At 31.9% G+C, this 22,194-nt stretch overlaps 1 protein-coding gene across 1 annotated transcript in view; it reads left to right on the forward strand.

Annotated features, from left to right (window-relative positions):
• The window catches only part of LOC115219844 (prostatic acid phosphatase), a 42,359-nt gene extending 32,837 nt beyond the window's left edge, over positions 1–9,522 (forward strand). Inside the window, exons 10-11 of the mRNA XM_029790129.2 lie at positions 6,219–6,323; positions 9,338–9,522. Coding sequence (XP_029645989.1) covers positions 6,219–6,323; positions 9,338–9,483 — 251 coding nt within the window. The 3' untranslated portion in view covers positions 9,484–9,522. The remainder of the gene's footprint in view (positions 1–6,218; positions 6,324–9,337) is intronic.
• The last annotated feature ends 12,672 nt before the right edge of the window (positions 9,523–22,194 follow it).

Below are 22,194 nucleotides of genomic sequence, written 5' to 3' on the forward strand. Positions count from 1 at the left end.
AGCCAGAAGGCTGCACCAGGTCCAGTCTGACCTGGCAGTGTTTCTACAGCTGGATGCCCTTCCTAACGCCAACCACTCCATGAGTGTAGTGGGTGCTTTTTGCGTTCCACCGGCACAGGTGCCAGACGAGGCTGCCAAACGGCCACGATCAGATAGTGCTTTTTACGTGCCACCGGCACGGGGACCAGACGAAGCTGGCAATGGCCACGGTCGGATGGTGCTTTTTACGTGATATATAATATATATATGGAAATATGAATTAGAGATAAAACCACTATTATGCCACTCAGTGATAAACATAAACCAATACATAAATAACAAATACTATAAATATGATTAATATGATATATATATATATAAAATTTATTTAATTTTTTTATATATAAAATTCTTTTAGTTTTTTATATTTTTCTATTTATTAATTTTTTTCATATATAAAATTTTTTATTTAAAAATTTTTTATATATAAAATTTTTTAATTAAAAAATTTTTTTTATATATAATTTTAAAAATGTTTTTATAGATAAAATTTTTTTTTTTATTTTTTTATATATAAAATTTTATTTTTTATATATATATTTTTTTTTTTTTTTTTATATATAAAATTTCGTTATTTAAAAATTTTTTATTAAAATTTTTTTTGTTTATTTTAATTATTTTTTTGTATATAATTTTTTTTATTTTGTAATTTTTTTATATAAAATTTTTTATTTAATTTTTTTATAAATTGAAAAAAAATTTTTTTTATATATAAAATTTTTTTCTTTTTAATTTTCTTTTTATAAATAAAATTCATTTATTTTTTTATATTTTTTATATATAATTTTTTTTTATTTTTTAATTTTTTGAATATATAAAATATTTTCTTTTTTCAGTTTTTTTATATATCAAATTTAAAAATTTTTTTATAAATAAATTTTTTTATGCATTTTCTATATATAAATATTTGAAAATTCTTTTCATATATAAAATTTTTTATTTTTTAATTATTTTCATATACAATTTTTTTTTATTTTTATTTTTTTATATATAATTTTTTTATTTTTTCATTTTTGTATATATAATTTTTCATAAATTTTTTTATTTTATTTTTTTTTAATAAATGTTTTAAAAAATTTTTTATATATAAAATTTTTGAATTTTTTTCATATATAAATTTTTTTTTTATATATATATATTTTTTTTTTTTATTTTTTATTATATATAAATTTGATTAATTTAAAAATTTTTTTCATATAAATATTTATATATAATTTTTAAATTTTGTATATATAGAATTTTTTTATATTATAAGTTTTTTTCATATATAAATTTTTTTTTATCTTTTTTACTTTTTTATTTTTTATTATATATAAATTTTAAAAATTTTTGATATATAAATGTTTTTTTTTTTATTTTTTATATATAATTTTAAAAAAATCATTTATTTATGTTTTTATATAGAAATTTCAAAAATGATTTTTTTATATATAAATTTCTTTTTTTTTTAATGTTTTCATATATGAAATTTTTTTTTTTTTTTTTGTATATAATTTTTTTAATTTTTATTTTTAATTTCTTTTTTTATGAATAAAAAAAATTTATCTTTATTTTTTTATATATTTTTATAATTTTTACAAATTTTTTTCTATATTGAATAAAAAAAATTTTTTTTTTTAATAATTTTTATTCTTTTTATTCTTTAATTTTTTTATATATAAATTTTTCAATAGATTCTTTTATATATAAATTTTTTTTTCTAATTTTTTGCATGTACAAATTAAAAAAAAATTTTTTATATATAATTTTTTTTTTTCATATGAAAAAAAAATTTTTATTTTTAGTTTTTTTTATATATATTTTTTAAGTAAAAAATATTTTTTTGGATATTAAATTTTTTATATTTTGATATATAATTTTTTTAATTTTTTTTATTCTTCAATTTTTATATATATATATTTTTTAATAAATTCTTTTATATATACATTTTTTTCATATATAGAATTTTTTTTTATTTTCCAATTTTTTTCATATATAAAATATTTTTATTTTTTATTTTTTTATATATAATTTTTTTATTTTTTCATTTTTGTATATATAATTTTTCATAAATTTTTTTATTTTATTTTTTTTTAATAAATGTTTTAAAAAATTTTTTTTATATATAAAATTTTTGAATTTTTTTTCATATATAAATTTTTTTTTTATATATATATATTTTTCTTTTTTTTTTTTATTATATATAAATTTTGATTTAATTTAAAAATTTTTTTCATATAAATATTTATATATAAAATTTTTTAATTTTGTATATATAGAATTTTTTTATATTATAAGTTTTTTTCATATATAAATTTTTTTTTATCTTTTTTACTTTTTTATTTTTTATTATATATAAATTTTAAAAAATTTTTGATATATAAATGTTTTTTTTTTTATTTTTTTATTAAATTTTAAAAAATTCATTTATTTATTTTTTTATATAGAAATTTCAAAAATGATTTTTTTATATATAAATTTCTTTTTTTTTTAATGTTTTCATATATGAAATTTTTTTTTTTTTTTTTTGTATATAATTTTTTTAATTTTTATTTTTAATTTCTTTTTCATATGAATAAAAAAAATTTATCTTTATTTTTTATATATATTTTTATAATTTTTACAAATTTTTTTCTATATTGAATAAAAAAAATTTTTTTTTTTAATAATTTTTTTATTCTTTTTATTCTTTAATTTTTTTTATTATAAATTTTTCAATAGATTCTTTTATATATAATTTTTTTTCTAATTTTTTGCATGTACAAATTAAAAAAAAATTTTTTATATATAATTTTTTTTTTTCATATGAAAAAAAAATTTTTATTTTTAGTTTTTTTTATATATATTTTTTAAGTAAAAAGTATTTTTTGGATATTAAATTTTTTTATATTTTGATATATAATTTTTTAATTTTTTTTATTCTTCAATTTTTATATATATATATTTTTTGATAAATTCTTTTATATATACATTTTTTTCATATATAGAATTTTTTTTTATTTTCCAATTTTTTTCATATATAAAATATTTTTATTTTTTTATTTTTTTATATATAGTTTTCTTCATATGAATAAAAAAGTTTTTTTTTTTTTTTATTTTTTATATATTTTCCTATACAAATTTTTAAAATGGTTTTATATATAAATTAAAAAAATTTTTTTATATATAAATTTTTTAATAAATTTTTTTATATATAAATATTTTAGTTTTTTCATATATGAAATTAAAAAATTTTTTTTATGTATAATTTTTCAAAATTTTTTAATTTTTTAAAAAATTTTTCAATATAAATTTTTTAATTTTTGAATTATTTTTCATATATAATTTTCTTTAATTTTTTTATTTTATTTTTTATCATTGTATGATTTTTTTATATATAATTTTTTTTATATTTAAATTTTTTTATTTTTTCCTTTTTTTCATAAATACAATTTTTTTTTTTATATATAATTTAAAAATTTTTTTTTATTTAAAAAAAAATTTTTTTGTATATAAATTAAAAAATTTTTTATATATTAATTTTTTTATTTTATTTTTTTTTTCATATATAAATTTTTTTTTTTTTTCATATATAAAATTTTTTATATATAATTTTTTTTTTCATATATAAATTTTTTTATATATAATTTTTTTTTTTCATTTTCAATTTAAAGAAATAATTTTTTTTATATATAAATTTTTTTTATTTTATTTTAATGAATTTAAAAAAAAATTTTTTTATCTATAAAATTAAAAAAAATTTTTTTATATATAAAATTTTTTTATTTTTTAATTTTTTGTATATATAAATTTTTTTTCTATTGTTTTATTTTTTAGACATGAAATTTTTTATTTTTTAATTTTTCATTTTTTTCATATATAAAATTTTTTTATTTTTTTATTTTTTTCTAGACTGAAACTAGATATGTATGTATACACATACATACATATACATGTATAAGATCAGTGCGATGCTTAATGACCAGTTCAAAAGTGTCTTTACCACCCCGTTGGAACTCAGACAAGTGAACAAACCAGTGGACTTCTTTGCCGCCTCACCTATAACCAGTGAGGAGGTTACAATAGAATGTATTGACATTAGCGAAAAAGATATCCTACTAGCCATAGATGAAGTGGACTTAAACTCAGCTGCTGGTCCAGATGGTTTCCCAGCCATCCTCCTCAAAGTGTGTAAGCATGCCCTGGCAAAACCCCTCAAGATTCTCTTCCAGAGTTTTCTTGCGAATGGCAAACTGCCAAGCAAGCTGAAGTAGGGAATAATATGCCCAATACATAAAGATGCCAAAAACTATAGGCCTATCTCTCTGACTTCACACATCAGCAAAGTCATGGAACGGATGGTCAGAAAGAAACTAATTGCATTCCTTGAGGAAAATAACTTGCTGAGTGATACTCAGCATGGTTTTTGACCAGGTAGGAGCTGCCTGACCCAGCTCTTACAACATTATGACTGGGTGTTGAGGCAGTTACTCAACAAATCAAATGTGGACGTAATCTACCTTGATTTTGCAAAAGCTTTTGACAAGGTGGATCATGGTATGATATGCCACAAACTGCGTGACCTCGGCATAGCTGGAAAACTTGGAGTGTGGTTACATGACTTCCTGAAAGATAGGAGTCAGGCAGTAGTGGTTAATGGAGCCACCTCTATGAACACACAAATAGTGAGCAGTGTTCCACAGGGCACTGTCTTGGGACCTCTGCTTTTTATAGTGGCCCTCTCAGATATGCCCTCAAATGCCCGGATAGCCACTCTGACCAGCTATGCAGACGATACGAAAGTCTCGCAGAAGATACAGAACCCCAGCGATGTTGCACACCTGCAGCAGGAGTTGGACTCAATCTACAGATGGGCTGAGGATAATAATATGCAGTTTAATGCTGAAAAATTCCAGGCCCTGCACTACCAGCATCTAAAACTTACAGGATACACCGGTCCAGAGGGAATTTCAATCCCAGAGCCTAAGTCTGTGAGGGACCTGGGTATCGACATGAGTGATGATACCTCTTTCCAAGTGCACATTACCAGGATGGCGACAAAGTGCAGACGACTGGCTGGGTGGATCCTAAGAACATTCAGAACCAGAGATAAGGAAACTATGATGGTCCTCTGGCGGACATTCGTCCTCAGCCGCCTGGATTACAGCTCACAGCTATGGTCACCCACTAGTGTAACATTAACAGCGGACCTTGAAGCAATCCAGAGAAGATTCACAAAGAAGATCGTCTCTTTGCAACAGCTCAGCTACTGGGAAAGGTTGAAACAGCTAAGACTCTACTCCCTGGAGAGAAGACGGGAGAGGTATGCAGTAATATATGTCTGGAAATCCTGGAAGGAATTGTGCCAAATTTTGGCATTGTAAGCTACACCAATGCTAGAATGGGACGACACTGCATAGTGCCAAAGATCCCAGCAATGGCATCACGCTTCAGGACCAGCTTCTGCAACAGCCTGGGTTTCAAGGGCCCACAGCTTTTTAATATTCTCCCAAAGAGTCTGAGGAACTTGCACAAAGTAGATGTAGTGGTTTTTAAATCAAAGCTGGACATCTTCCTGTCGAGAGTCCCAGATGAACCTACCTCACGACAAGAGGTGCAAATGAGGGTAGCTATATCAAAGTCCATTCTTCACCAAGTGCCACATATTAGAGGAGGTTCTTCATAATAACAGTGAAGCACAAAACGACGGTGCATCAGCATGGCCGCAGCTCTGAGCTGAAACTAGAATTAAAAAAAACAAAAACGTACATACATATACATATATATAAATATCCACTAGCTTTTTTTATCCTCTTTCTGTTTACTTCCTTGTGTTCCTTTCTGTTGATGAGTGTAGGCTCAACATGTAAAAGACTTTCTTATTTTTCCCAAGCATCAAACTAATTCACCTGCTTGTTGTTCATACATGTGACTTCATCTTTTGTTTTTCTATAAATTTCAACTATTCATATATATATGTATATATGGTACTGCTCAGGTGATAATGATATCCGTGGGGCAGCCGATGATGGAGGTATGTTGGATTGGTTGGAAGGTTGTAGAATAGTATTATAATAACACATCCTTTTGATATATATACACCCACACACATACATGCATATATATGAATATACTGTAGTTGTTATTTCTATACTTGTATCAATAGAATAAAGTATTAATCAATTTTCTCCATTTCTGTCTTTTCTTTTTTTTGTTTCCAGATTGCCCAGTAGACTGTCCCTTTGAAGCATTTGTAGAACTTACAAAAGATGCCATCCCAACAGATTGGCTGAAAGAATGCCAAATTCCTGCATTATTTGAAACATGTAAGACTTCAAAACCCATTTTGTTTTTCACAGTTATATATTACTATGACTGTTGTCATCATTTCACATCTGTTTTCCATGCTGGCATGGGTTGGACGGTTTGACAGGATTTGACGAGCCAGCAGACTGCACCAAGCTCTAAATTCCTTCCAAAAGACAAGGGAGAAAGCACAACACCCTTGACCCCTGAATGTTATTAATAGAGTGGATTCCGTTACTGATACCCAAGGGCCAGTTCATGATTTGAAACCATGTTGTTTATTAGATGTTGACTGTTAAAGAACAGGAATGGTTTCTAAAGAGTAGGCTTTCCCACAGTTTCCATTCTTCTTCTTATTGCACTCTTTCCTCCTGTGTTCCTATCTCACGAGGATAATCCTTGCTGTTTCATCTTTTCTGTCACCATAATCAGCATCATCATCATTATCATCATCATCATCATCATCTTCATCATCATCATCATTTGACATTCATGTTTCTGTGTTTGCATGGATCAGACATATGATACCATTCATCTTTGACATCATCATCACTATCATCGTTATCATTTTAGTTTTCTACTTTTCCATGCATGCTTGGGGGGGGAGGGGGGTCAGACGAAGGTATGTTGGGGCAGTGTTTTCTACATCTGGGTGCCTTTCCTGTCACCAACCTCCACTTGTTTCTAAGTGGAGGCATGTGGCTCAGTGGTTAGGGTGTCAGCACCATGATCGTAAGATTGTGGTTTCGATTCTTGGACTGGGCGACGCATTGTGTTCTTGAGCAAGACACTTCATTTCACGTTGCTCCAATCCACTCAGCTGGAGTGAGCGACAGATTGGCATCCCATAAGCTTTTGTTCTGTCAAACAGCTCAAAACCTCTTTTTGCTGAAAACTGGAAACAAATGACATCCTATGAATGAGCCTTTTGTTTACAAAGATTACACAATATATCAGGAAGCCTGGACAATACAGATATAGTTATCTAGGACTGCATTATCTAATGTGTCTTTACATTTTTTCAGACAGTAGTTTATGACTTGAAAGAGATAATTAGGCTGCTATTTCTAGCACAGTGTGACCCCATACGGGTGTCTCTCTCTCACTGGCTTTAGGCTTACAGCTTATTGATTTTCTAAATAATAGCATGTTTGATTAACTTTAGATAATCCCCAGGCACTGTCTGCATTGCAAGCAATCCATGTGTGGCTATTAACATCTCTGGTGCATTAAATAGCTCATTAACTGCTTAATTAGCCAACTATAAATAAATAGTTAATTATGGAAGAAAACACTGCATTAGTTCAACAACTAATATTATTTGTATTATTTTTACCATTTGAATCATTGGAACATAGACCCTAATTCCTGCTGGAATTTTTTCCAGTTGTTTACATTCTGAGTTGAAGCCCTGTTAATTTTGCCTTTCATCCCTCTGACTGGTACTTAAAATTAAGTACCATTCAAGTACTGAGGTTGATGCAGTCAACAAACCTTCCCTAAAAAGTACAAAATTTCGACCTTGTGCCTATTTTAGGGGCTGTTGTTACAGACCGGATCATTAGGGCATCAAACAAAGTGCTTGGTCTCATTTCTTCTTGTTTTACATTCTGAGATCAAATCCTGCTAAAGGCACTCTCACCTTTCATCCATTTGGGGTTGATAAAATAAATACTAATTGAACTCTGGGGTTGGTGTAATCAATTTTCCTCTCACACCAAAATTACCGTCTTTATCATCATCATCATCATTATTATTATTATTATTATTATTATTATTATTGCTGGTGCCGCATAAAAAGCACCCAGTACACTCTATAAAGTGGTTAGCATTAGGAAGGGCATCAAGTCCTAGAAACTATGCCAAAACAGATGACAAGAGCCTAATGTAGCCCCCCCCCAGCTTCCCAGCTCCAGTCAAACCATCCAACCCATGCCAGCATTAAATGATAATGATGATGATGGTGATGATATTATAGGTATGTAAACTTGTTGACATATTTTGACTTGGTCTTTTCTGAGATTGACAAGAAGTTGTGCTTAGGCTCCACTAATTGACATGGCTTTGTTCTTTTCAGCACTTATCTGCAGACTTGCTGGCACCCCACAAACTGTAAAGGCTGTCCATCATGGCCTGTAGCATATATCTCTGTCAGAGCTTAGTAATGCCCAGCCATCTGTGAAGTTCAAAGCCATCAGTTTGCCTAGTCCCCATGTTATTCCGAAATTGGTGCTTTCCATCACTTTCCGCATGATGAAATCAATTGCTTTCAGGAGCAGAAACGGCAGGAGGCGCAATGGCCCAGTGGTCAGAGCAGCGGACTCACGGTCGGAGGATCGCGGTTTCAATTCCAAGACCGGGCGTTGTGTGTGTTTATTGAGCAAAAACACCTAAAGCTCCACGAGGCTCCGTTGAGGTTGGTGGCGACCCCTGTTGTACACTTTCGCCCCAACTTTCTCTCATTCTTTCTTCCTGTTTCTTGTCCCTGACTTCCTATGCAACCACTGAGCTTGGATGCGCATTCATCCATCCGTCGATGCTCTCGGTGTCGGGGGTTGATCTGCTTCCTCTTCTGCGGGCCTTATGAATAGCAAAGGACCACGTTTTGGACTTCTCCCAAGGGACGAAGACCGTTTCGCTCAACAAACAAACAAACAAACAAACAAGCAGAAACAGCAAGAAGATGCCACGCTGTCTCATTCCAGTAGCAATTTCAAACATGTCAGTGGTTCTGTTGCTTGTCTTCATGCAACACTGTAAGTCCCTATCCAGAGATTTGAAGATTGTGATACATCTGCCCAGGACCCCATAGGCTTTCAAGATATTCTAGAGTGTTTCTCGATTGACAAAAGCCTATGGTTGATCTAGTGCTGTTCCCTTAATTAGGGTCCAAAACACCCAATGACCCCATGATACCACACTGATGATGGGTCAAAGTATTGCATCTCTAACTGTACATTGAACTTTTTTTATTTTGATATTTCCTACATTTTTCTAAATATTGATTACAATTTCATATTTTCACATTTTTCAGGGTTCTGGATAATGATCATCTCATTCTGTCTGCTATGCCTTCTGCTGGTCACACTCTTCTGGTTCCATATGCAAAGGAAACACAATCAAGACAAATATGCTTCCTTACTTAGTGAAGATTCAGAAATGAATTATTCCAGCAATTGAAAGAAAGGAACAAGCACACAAAAAAAGCCAAAAAGAACCCACAAGCATCCAAAAGAAATTTTAATGCAAAAAAAAAAAGAATTTGTATATATTTTTATAAGTCATAATCTCTTCTTAAGATAAATTCTATTTTTTTTCTATTTATTTTTTTAACATTCCCCTTTTAAATTGTTGGACAAGAATACTTTAAAAAATTTTTAATTAACTTTTACTCTTATTTTTAATTTCCTATTTTAATTGTGGAAATCTTATTTTTGATGTTTCCAACAAACAACATTGACTGATTGAACCACATTATTTCAAAACATTAAACCGTGAAAAAGGAATTTAGACAGCAACAACAACAACTATACACACAAAATATGTAAGCAATGAACTCAAAAAAGAAGACAACCCTTGAGGGACAAATTTTAACAAATGTTTAAAGCTTAAAAAGGAGCTGAAAGGCTACACACACACACATGCACACATGATAATATTGTGGGGTGTTTAACCTATAAAGGTATCAGAAGTGTTACTTAGAAGTAGGTGAGGAGGGTAGGACTAGGATGAACCTGTATCTACGTATTTACATTAAAAAAGGATGTTAAGTGATGATGAGGTGTATGCACAAACACACACACACACACATATATATAGTTATATATAGATATATTAATAATGTGACAACAGAAGAATGAATGAGACCTTCATATTACGTAAAATAGAGGAATTTATCTATGAATATAATATGTGACAATTAGTTGGTTGTCATAATAAAACTCAGTTTCAGATGTCGGGGCTGAAAACTGCTTTGGCATCTCATCAGTTATTTAGACAAAACGCTATGAGAAAAATAAAAACCCATTGAATAAAGGGAAATTACTCTAATAGGCATGGTGAAAGTAATACTTCATTCATAAAATCTGCATATGCACACATGTACACACACACTTACATGTACGCACGCACACACATATATGTATATATATATAACCCCACCATTTATTGATCTATATATATATATATATATATATATATATACACATGCAAACGCATATATACATATATATGTCTATGCATACATGCACATACACACACATATATACCCATGCACGCATCACTACACTCATATCTACATTTCAACACACACACATACATATGCAGATATGCAAAACATAGTTTATATGCACATGCATATACATACATGGAAAACGTACACACAAATAAAAAAACGCATGCATCATTATGTTCATATTCACATCTCTATATGTATATACACATACATACACATCTTCACCATTGTTTCCTCTCCCTTGTTATCCTTTCTCTTCCTAACTGGAATGTCCCCATGTCTACTCTGCAGCAAGACACCTCTCCTTGTTCCTCTTTACCTTTAATCTTTCTAACGGCATAAACCCATCCTTGCCTTTGTACTACACCTCTCTCCCAACCAAGCAATTTTGTCCTACAAGTTGCTTGGTGACCCCTGTCAATGTTGGTGCCACATGAATAGTACTGTTGTTGGTGCCACGTAATAAAGCACCCAGTGCCCTGTGCAAGGTGGTTGGCATCAGGAAAGGCATCCCGCTTTGTAGAAACCATGCCGAAACAGACAACAGAGCATAGTCAGCTCCTGTCAAATTGTCTAACCCATGCCAGCATGGAAAACGGTTGTTAAATGATGATGATGATGATGATGATATACCTCTCTTCTTACCTACCTATATACATTCATATATTCATACATACATACATTGATGGATAGGTTTTGTCCCTTTTTCCTGAACTCTGTCAGCTACACCAATTCTGTGTTTTCACCCTGTCCGTGTGTATATATCATCATCATCATCATTGTTTAACGTCAGTTTTCCATGGTGGCATGGGTTGGACGGCTTGACTGGGGTCTGGGAAGCCAGGAGGCTGCACCAGGCTCCAAGTCTGATCTGGCAGTGTTTCTATGGCTGGATGCCCTTCCTAACTCAACCACTCCGTGAGTATAGTGGTTATTTTTCACATGCCATTGGCACAGGGGCCAGAGGGGTCTGGCATTGACCATGGTCGGATGGTGCTTTCCCATGCCACCAGCACAGGAGCCAGTCAAGGTGGTGCTGGCATCAACCACATTGAGATGGTGCTTTTTATGTAGCACTGGCACACATATATATATATATGTTTTTTAATCTCCATCTCAATAATTTCATTTGAGGACTTCTTTTCTTGCAGTTCTATAAACCCTTTTGTCTCCATAAAAAGAGACAAAATTTATTTCTTGTCATGTATATATATATTACACACATAAATACATACATGTATATTTGTATATGCATCTTACATACATACAGACATACATTTGGGAATATATATATATATATATATTATATATATATATATATATATATATATATATACAAGAGTTAAGGAATGGAGTGGATAAGATCCAGGCAACATATGTTTCATAGTGAGCGGAACCTCAGAAGTGGTAAATATCAAAGTGATGTGTAAACCGCAGGCTACTCTTCAGGCCAATGGTATCTTGATTAAATGAAAGTTTACATTGTCTCACGGAGTTACATGTTTACACATGAAAAATCTTCCATGTGTAAACATGTATCTCCTTGGATATTTCACACCTACGTAGCCTGGATCTTATCTGCTCCATTCCTAAGCTCTTATATTCTTATTCGCATACACAGCAACTTTTGTCACCTACTGTGTAATATAAAAAGAACTTTTTTCAGTTTATCGTATTTCCATATGAAAAAAAATCCACAACCTTCCGTCTCAATAAACCACTATTTTCCCTGAAAGTTGTTTTTTTATATTTACTACAGATTGCTTGAAGCTAACTTTCTTCCTACACTTCGATCCCTGGATCGATGATGATATATATATTCACAGATACACACACACATACATACATTAATCCCTCGCCATATCACATCAGCATCGGTTGTCAAGTGATGTTGGGGGGACAATCACAGACACACAAACATACACACACACACACACACAGACACACACACATATATATATATACAAAGGGCTTCTTTCAGTTTCCATCTACCAAATCTACTTACAAGGCTGTGGTCGGCCCAAGGTGCCACGCAGTGGGAATGAACCCGAAACCATGTAGTTGGTAAGCAAGCTACTTACCACACAGCCACTCCATATATATAATATTTGTATGTTATTGAAGAACAACATTTGGATAGTTTCTCTTTCCTTTTTTCTTTTCTTTTTTTTTTCTTTAATATGGTCAAAAAAAAACAATACTAAAACTATTTAAATTCCTTCAGCAACTGTTTTTATTGTTTTTGTACTTAAAGCAAAGTGGAAAATGATTCAACCATTTGACTACACAGTTATCTCCCTTATATTCACTTTGGTAGGGTCCCAAAAGATCATCAGAGATCAGAGATTGTGAGGTTCACCATTTGTAATGGCCCTTTAACATACACCCTGCTTCCTTCCCCTTTCTGTACACTCTTCCTTCTTGCTGCCATTTTCCTTTCACCTCATATCTCTTACATCTAGCTTTCCACCTGTTCATCCCAAATATTTCTCTGTGGGTTTTATCTGTTTCTCATTGTCCTCCAGACCAGTGCTTCTCAATCAGGGTCCATATATGATTTTTGAGGATCTGCTCAAACAAAATAGTAGTTAAGGAATCCAGACAAGTAGTTTAAGTGTCTATGAAAGATTTTAATTACGATGTATTTGTTGGCTGGGTTTGTTTCTCTTTTGCATACTTTGACATGTTTTTGGCCCCCAGAACATCTCTCAGGGAGTCCTATTGCAAACCTATACAAAAGTTGCTGTGTGGTAAGAAGTTTGCTTCCCAACCACATGGTTCTGGGTTCAGTCCCACTGTGTGGCACCTTGGGCAAGTGTCTTCTATAGATTTGGCCAATCAAAGCCTTGTTAGTGGATTTGGAAACTGAATGAAACTTGTCATATATATATGTATGTTTGTAGGGTGGCGAGCTGGCAGAACCGTTAGCACACCAGGTGAAATGCTTCGCGTTATTTCGTCTGTGGTTACGTTCTGAGTTCAAATTCTGCCGAGGTCGACTTTGCCTTTCATCCTTTCAGGGTCAATAAATTAAGTACCAGTTACACACTGGAGTCAATGTAATCAACTTGACCCCTTTGTCTGTCCTTGTTTGCCCTCTCTATGTTTAGCTCATTGTGAGCAATAAAGAAATTATATTTATATGTTTGTGTCTTTGTTTGTTCCCCACCATCACTTGACAAGCAATGTCGGTGTCTTTACGCCCCTGTAACTTTGCAGCACTGCAAAATAGACCAAGAAAATAAGCACTAGGCTTACAAAGAATAAGTCCTGGAGTCGATTTGCTTGACTAAAGGTGGTGCTCCAGCACGGCCACAGTCAAATGTCTGAAACAGGTAAACGAAAGTAAAAATGTGGATGTGTGAAAAACAAAATAAGAATTTTGAAAGAATTATCTATAAAGCTAGGTTTAAAACCCTGAATGGTTTGGGGTGGGGAGTAGGGGTCCACCAAAATAAAATAGCAGCCTAAGGGGTCTAAAACTAAAAAGAAAAAAATTTTATCAGTGTTGATGAATTTCATACACAAGCACGAAACTTATGAAGTGATTGAATTTCGTGCAAGAGAGTGAAACGTATTAGTTGCATGAATTTCATATACAAGAATGAAATGCATGAACTTCATACACAAACATGAAATGCATGAACTTCATACACAATCGTAAAATGTATGAAGTGATTGAATTTCATACACAAGCATGAAACATATGAAGCAATTGAATTTCATACATAAGTGTCAAACTTCTGAAGTGATCGAATTTCATATTGAAGTGTGAAATATATGAAGTGATTAAATTTCATACAGAAGCGTGAAACTTATGGATTGAGATTCATATACAAGCGTGAGACATATGAAATGATTGTAGTCATACGCAAGGGTGAAACGTATGAAGTGCATGAATTTCATACACAAGCGTGAAACGTATGAAGTGATCCAGTTTCATACACAAGTGTAAAACGTATGGAGTGCATGAATTTCATGCACAAGTGTGAAACGTATGGATTGAGTCTCATACACTAGCGTGAAACATATTTAATGGTTGTGTTTCAAAAACAAGCATGAAACATATGAACTGCATGAATTTCATACACAAGCGTAAAAGGTACGAAGTGATTGAATTTCATGCACAAGAGTGAAACGTATGAATTACATGACTTTCATACACAAGCATTTCACATATGAAGTGATTGAATTTCCTGCACATGAGTTAAACTTATAAAGTGCATGAATTTCATACACAAGCGTGAAAATTATGAAGTCATTGAATTTCATGCATAAGAGTGAAACGTATGGAGTGCATGAATTTCATACAAAAGCGTGAAATGTATGGACTGAATTTCTTACACAAGTGTTTAACTTATGAAGTGCATGAATTTCACATACAAGCGTGAAACATGTGAAGTGAATGAATTTCATACGCAATCGTGAAAAGTATGAAGTGCATGAATTTCCCACACAAGTGTGAAACGTATGAAGTGATTGAATTACATGCACAAGCGTGAAACACATGAATTTAATACACAAGAGTGAAATGTATGAAGTGAGTGAATTTCATACACAATCTTCAAACGTATGGATTGAGTTTCATAAAATACATGAAAATATTAAATAATTGCATTTCTCAAGCAAGAGTGAAACGTATGAAGTGCATGAATTTCATACACAAGCGTGAAATCTCTGCAGCAATTGAATTTCATGCACAAGTGTGAAACGCATGAAGTGCACGAACTGCACACACAAGCGTGAAACGTATGAAGTAATTCAATTTCATACACAAGCTTTAAACATATGAAGTGATTGAATTTATTGCACAAGAGTGAAACATAAGGTGCATGTATTTCATACACAGTGTGAAACGTATGAATTGATTAAATTTCATAAACAGTCGTGAAACATATTAAGTGATTGTATTTCATACACAAGTGTGACACGTATGGAGTGATTGAATTGCGTACAAATACAAGCGTGAAATATATGAAGTGCATGAATTTCATGCACAAGCGTGAAACAGATTGAATTTCATGCACAAGAGTAAAACCTGTGAAGTGCATCATTTTCACACAGAAGCGTGAAACCTCGGACGGAATTGAATTCTATGCACGTATGGAGTGCATGAATTCCATATACAAGCATGAAACTTATGAAATCATGGGATTTCATAGACAAGAGTGAAACGTATGAAGTGATCGAATTTCATGCATAATTGTGAAATCTATGACGAGTATGAATTTCATACACAACCATTTAATGTATGAAGGGATTGAATTTAATACACAACCGTGAAACATATTAAGGGATTGCATGTGAAATGTATGAAGTAATTGAAATTCTTGCACAGCAGTGAAACGATTGAAGTGATTAAATTTCATACACAAGTTTGAAATATACGAATTGATTTATTTCGTACAAAAAAGTGAAACGCTTGAATTGCATGAATTTCATACACACACGTGAAATGTGTTAAGTGATAGAATTTTGTATACAGGCGTTTAAGGTATGAAGGGATTGAATATCATGAACACGAGTGTTCATGATATTCAAGGTATTAAGTGGTTGTATATCATACACAAAGTGAAACGTATGCAGTGCATAAATTTCGTATACAAACGTAAAGTGCATGAAGTTAAACGCATGTGTATGCAATTCAATCACTTCACACATTTCAAGCTTGTGTATGAAATTCATGCACGTGATAATTTCACGCTTGTGTAAGAAATTCATGCACGTGATAATTTCACGCTTGTGTAAGAAATTCATTCACTCCATACGTTTCACCTTTGTGTATCAAATTTATGTACTTCATACATTTCACAGTTGTGTATGAAATTCGTGCACATCTTACATTTCATGACTGTGTATGAAATACCGCCAATTAGGATGTTTTGACGCTTGTGTATGAACTTCAATCTCGTCATAAGTTTCACGCTTGTGTATGAAATTCATGCATGGGATCATTTCAAGCTTGTGTATGAAATTGGCGTACTTCATAGATTTCAACCTTTTGTATGAAATTCGTGTACATCATACATTTCACGCCTGTGTACGAAATTCAAACAATTCATACGTTTCATGCTTGCGTATGAAATTCATGCACGTGGTAATTTCAACCCTTTGTACTTCATACATTTCACGCCTGTGTATGAAATTCCTTAATTTTAGACATCTCATCCTTGCATGTGAAATTCATGCACTTCATAAGTTTTGCCCTTGTGTATGAAATTCATGCATTTCATACATTTCACACTTGTGTATGAAATTCGTGTACGTCTTAAATTTCACGACTGTGTATGAAATAACTCCAATTTAGATGTTTTGACGCTTGTGTATGAAATTCGTGTAAAAAATACCTTTCACGCCAGTGTACGAAATTCATTCGTTTCATACGTTTCACGCATGTCTATGAAATTCATGCACTTCATACGTTTCAACCTTGTGTATGAAATTCGTGTACTTCATACATTTCACTCCTGTGTACGAAATTCATGTACTTCATACATATCAACCTTGTGTATGATATTCGTGTACTTCATACATTTCCCGCCTGTGTATGAAATTCCATCATTACAGACGTTTCAACACTTGTGTATGAAATTTAATCTCGTCATGCGTTTCACGCTTGTGTATGAAATTCATGTACTTTATACGTTTCAACCTTTCGTATGAAATTCGTGTACTTCATACATTTCACGCATGTGTATGAAATTCTTTCATTTCAGACGTTTCAACACCTGTGTTTGAAAATCAATCTTCTCATACGTTTCACGCATGTCTATGAAATTTATGCTCATCATACGTTTCAACCTTGTGTATGAAATTCGTATACTTCATACATTTCACGCCAGTGTACAAAATTCATTCACTTCATACGTTTCACGCTTGTGTATGAAATACATGTACTTCATACATTTCAACACTTGTGTATGAAATTTAATCTCGTCATACAATTCCTGTATGTCTATGGAAATTCATGCACTTCTTACGTTTCAACCTTGTGTATGAAATTCGTGTACTTCATACATTTCACGCCAGTGTACGAAATTCATTCACTTCATACGTTTCCCGCTTGTGTATCAAATACATGCACTTCATACATTTCAACCGTGTGTATGAATTTCGAGTACTTCATACATTTCACGGCTGTGTACGAAATTCTTTCATTACAGACGTTTCAACGCTTGTGTATGAAATTTAATCTCGTCATGAGTTTCACGCTTGTGTATGAAATTCATGCACTTCATACATTTCGACCTTGTGTACGAAATTCATGTACTTCATACCTGTCACGCCTGTGTACGAAATTCATTCATTTCACACGTCTCATGCTTGCGTATGAATTTCATACGTTATACGCTTGTGTATGAAATTCGTGTACTTCATACATTTCACGCATGTGTATGAACTTCTTTAATTTCAGATGTTTCAACACTTGTGTGTGGAATTCAAGCTCCTCATACATTTCACGCATGTCTATGAAATTCATGCACTTCATCCGTTTCAACCTTGTGTATGAAATTCGGGTACTTCATACATTTCACAACTGTGTACGAAATTCATTCACTTCATAAGTTTCACGCTTGTGTATTGAATACATGCACTTCATACGTTTCAACCTTGTGTATGAAATTCGTGTACTTCATACATTTCACGCCTGTGTACGAATTTCCTTCATTACAAACGTTTCACGCTTGTGTATGAATTTTAATCTCGTCATGCGTTTCACGCTTGTATATGAAATTCATGCACTTCATACATTTCAACCTTGTGTATGAAATTCGTGTACTTCATACCTGTCACGCTTGTGTACGAAATTCATTCAAATCATACATTTCATGCTTGTGTATGAAATTCGTGTACTTCATATATTTCAACCTTGTGTATGAAATTCTTGTACTTCATGTATTTCACGACTGTGTATGAAATTCAAACTCGTAATACGTTTCACGCTTGTGTATAAAATTCATGCATGTGATCATTTCATGCTTGCATATGAAATTCATGCACTTCATACGTTTCACCCTTGTGTATGAAATTCATGCACATCATATATTTCACACTTTTATATGAAATTCGTGTACGTCTTACATTTCACGACTGTGTATGAAATTCTTTCATTACAAACGTTTCAACACTTGTGTATGAAATTCAATCTCCTCATGCGTTTCACGCTTGTGTATGAAATTCATGCATGTGATCATTTCACGCTTGTGTATGAAAATCGTGTACTTCATACATTTCACGACAGTGTACGAAATACATTCATTTCATACGCTTCACGCTTGTGTATGAAATTCATGTACTTCATACATTTCACGCTTGTGTACGAAATTCCTTCTCTTCATACGTTTCACGCTTGTGTATGAAATTCATACATTTCAACCTTATGTATGACATTCTTGTACTTCACACATTTCACGACTATGTATGAAATTCTCTCATTTCAGACGTTTCAACACTTGTGTATGAAATTCATTCTCCTCACACGTTTCACGCTTGCTTATGAAATTGATGCACATGGTTATTTCAACCTTTTGTAAGAAAATCGTGTACTTCATACATTTCACGCCTGTGTACGAAATTCCTTAATTTTAGACGTTTCAACTCTTGTGTATGAAATTCAATCTCGTTATACGTTTCATGCTTGTGTATAAAATTCATGCACGAGATCTTTGACGCTCGTGTATGAAAATCATGCACTTCATACATTTCACCCTTGCGTATGAAATTCATGCACTTCATACGTTTCACCCATGTGCATAAAATATATGCACGTCATACATCTTAAACTTGTGTATGAATTTCGTGTACGTCTTACATTTCACGACTGTATATGAATACCTCCAATTTAGATGTTTTGACGCTTGTGTATGAAATTCAAAATTTCGTCATACGTTTCACGCTTGTGTATGAAATTCGTGTACTTCATACATTTCACGCCTGTGTACGAAATTCATTCAATTCATGTTTCACGCTTGTGTACGAAATTCATATACTTCATACATTTCATCCATGTGTATGAAATTCGTGTTCTTCATACATTTCCCGCCTGTGTATGAAATTACCTCATTACAGACGCTGCGACTCTTGTGTGTGAAATTTAATCTCGTCATGCGTTTCTCGCTTGTTTATGAAATTCATGCACGTGATCATTTCACGCTTGTGTATGAAATTCATGTACATCATACCTTTCACGCCTGTGTACGAAATTCATGTTTCATGCTTGTGTACGAAATTCATGTACTTCTTACATTTCAAACTTGTGTATTAAATTCATGCACTTCATACAATTCACACTTTTGTATGAAATTCGTGTACGTCTTACATTTCACGACTGTGTATGAAATTCCTTCATTTCAGACGTTTCAACACCTGTGTATGAAATTCAATCTCCTCATTCGTTTCACATTTGTGTATGAAATTACTGCACGTGATCATTTCACGCTTGTGTACGAAATTCATGCACTTCATACTTTTCACGCTTGTGTGTGCAATTCATACTTTTCACAGTTGCGTTTGGAATTTATGCACTTCTTTCGTTTCGCTCTTCTGTCATGAAATACATGCACGCCATACGTTTCACGCTTGTGTATAAAATTCATGCACTTCAAACGTTTAATCCTTGTGTATGAAATTCATGCACATCACATGTTTTACTCTGGTGGATAAAATTCAATCCCTTCATAAGTTTCATGCTTGTGCATGAAATTCATGCACTTCACATGTTTTACTCTTGTGCATGAAATTCAATCCCTTCATAAGTTTCACGCTTGTGCATGAAATTCATGCAATTCATGTTTTACTCTTGTGCATGAAATTCAATCCCTTCATAAGTTTCACGCTTGTGCATGAAATTCATGCACTTCACATGTTTTACTCTTGTGCATGAAATTCAATCACTTCATAAGTTTCACGCTTGTGCATGAAATTCATGCACTTCACATGTTTTACTCTTGTGCATGAAATTCAATCCCTTCATAAGTTTCACGCTTGTGCATGAAATTCATGCACTTCACATGTTTTACTCTTGTGCATGAAATTCAATCCCTTCATAAGTTTCACGCTTGTGCATGAAATTCATGCACTTCACATGTTTTACTCTTGTGCATGAAATTCAATCACTTCATAAGTTTCACGCTTGTGCATGAAATTCATGCACTTCACATGTTTTACTCTTGTGCATGAAATTCAATCCCTTCATAAGTTTCACGCCTGTGAATGAAATTCATGCACATCAAATGTTTTACTCTTGTGCATGAAATTCATGCACTTCACATGTTTTACTCTTGTGCATGAAATCAATCCCTTCATAAGTTTCACGCTTGTGCATGAAATTCATGCACTTCACATGTTTTACTCTTGTGCATGAAATTCAATCACTTCATAAGTTTCACGCTTGTGCATGAAATTCATGCACTTCACATGTTTTACTCTTGTGCATGAAATTCAATCCCTTCATAAGTTTCACGCCTGTGAATGAAATTCATGCACATCAAATGTTTTACTCTTGTGCATGAAATTCATGCACTTCACATGTTTTACTCTTGTGCATGAAATTCAATCCCTTCATAAGTTTCACGCCTGTGAATGAAATTCATGCACATCAAATGTTTTACTCTTGTGCATGAAATTCATGCACTTCACGTTTTACTCTTGTGCATGAAATTCAATCCCTTCATAAGTTTCACGCTTGTGCATGAAATTCATGCACTTCATACCTTAAAGGCTTGTGTACGAAAATCGTGCACTTCATGTGTTTCACTTTTTTGTATGAAATTCAGTAACTTCATACGTTTGACACTTGTGGATGAAATTAATGCACTTCATACCTTAAAGGCTTGTGTACAAAAATCGTGCACTTCATGTGTTTCACTTTTTTGTATGAAATTCAGTAACTTCATACGTTTGACACTTGTGGATGAAATTAATGCACTTCATATATAACAAATAAACATTACTACATATGTTGAGTAACTTTTCCTTTGCTTGTGCATATATTTACGTCTTTATTATTTTGTATTTAAATAAATATTCTGGGAAATCTTAAATTCTTGAATTTGAAATTCAGTCCCGTTGAAGAATGGAAAAAAATTAGGAATCAAATTGGAACAGATTGAAATCGTCGACAAATAAAGAAATAAACTTTCCTGCATGTTTATAAAGCAATAAAGAAACATGTACACACACACACACACCTATACACATATGCATAAATATATGGGGGTGGGACGAGCGTGTATGTGTGCATATATTCATATGTATGTGTATGTGAATATATATATATATATATATATATATATATATATATATATATACATATATACATACATATATTCATATATATATATAGATATACATATATACATGTATATAAATGTGCATATGCATATATATGTACAGATATATTTATTTGCATATGTATGCGCATATGAATATATATAGAGATACACACACACACACATATACATACATATATATATATATATATATATATATATATATATATATATAAATAAATTGACACACATGCGTATCCGAGTATATATGCATATGCGTGTGTGTATGCTACTTACATACATTACACCCATTTACAACAAAACTCCAATTAGCGCAGCTAAATTCGTTTCCTGTGAAAACGTCCGTTGAATATATTAATGCATAAG

This window comes from Octopus sinensis, linkage group LG15 (genome assembly GCF_006345805.1).
Source record: "Octopus sinensis linkage group LG15, ASM634580v1, whole genome shotgun sequence".
Classification (NCBI taxonomy): Eukaryota; Metazoa; Mollusca; class Cephalopoda; order Octopoda; family Octopodidae; genus Octopus; species Octopus sinensis.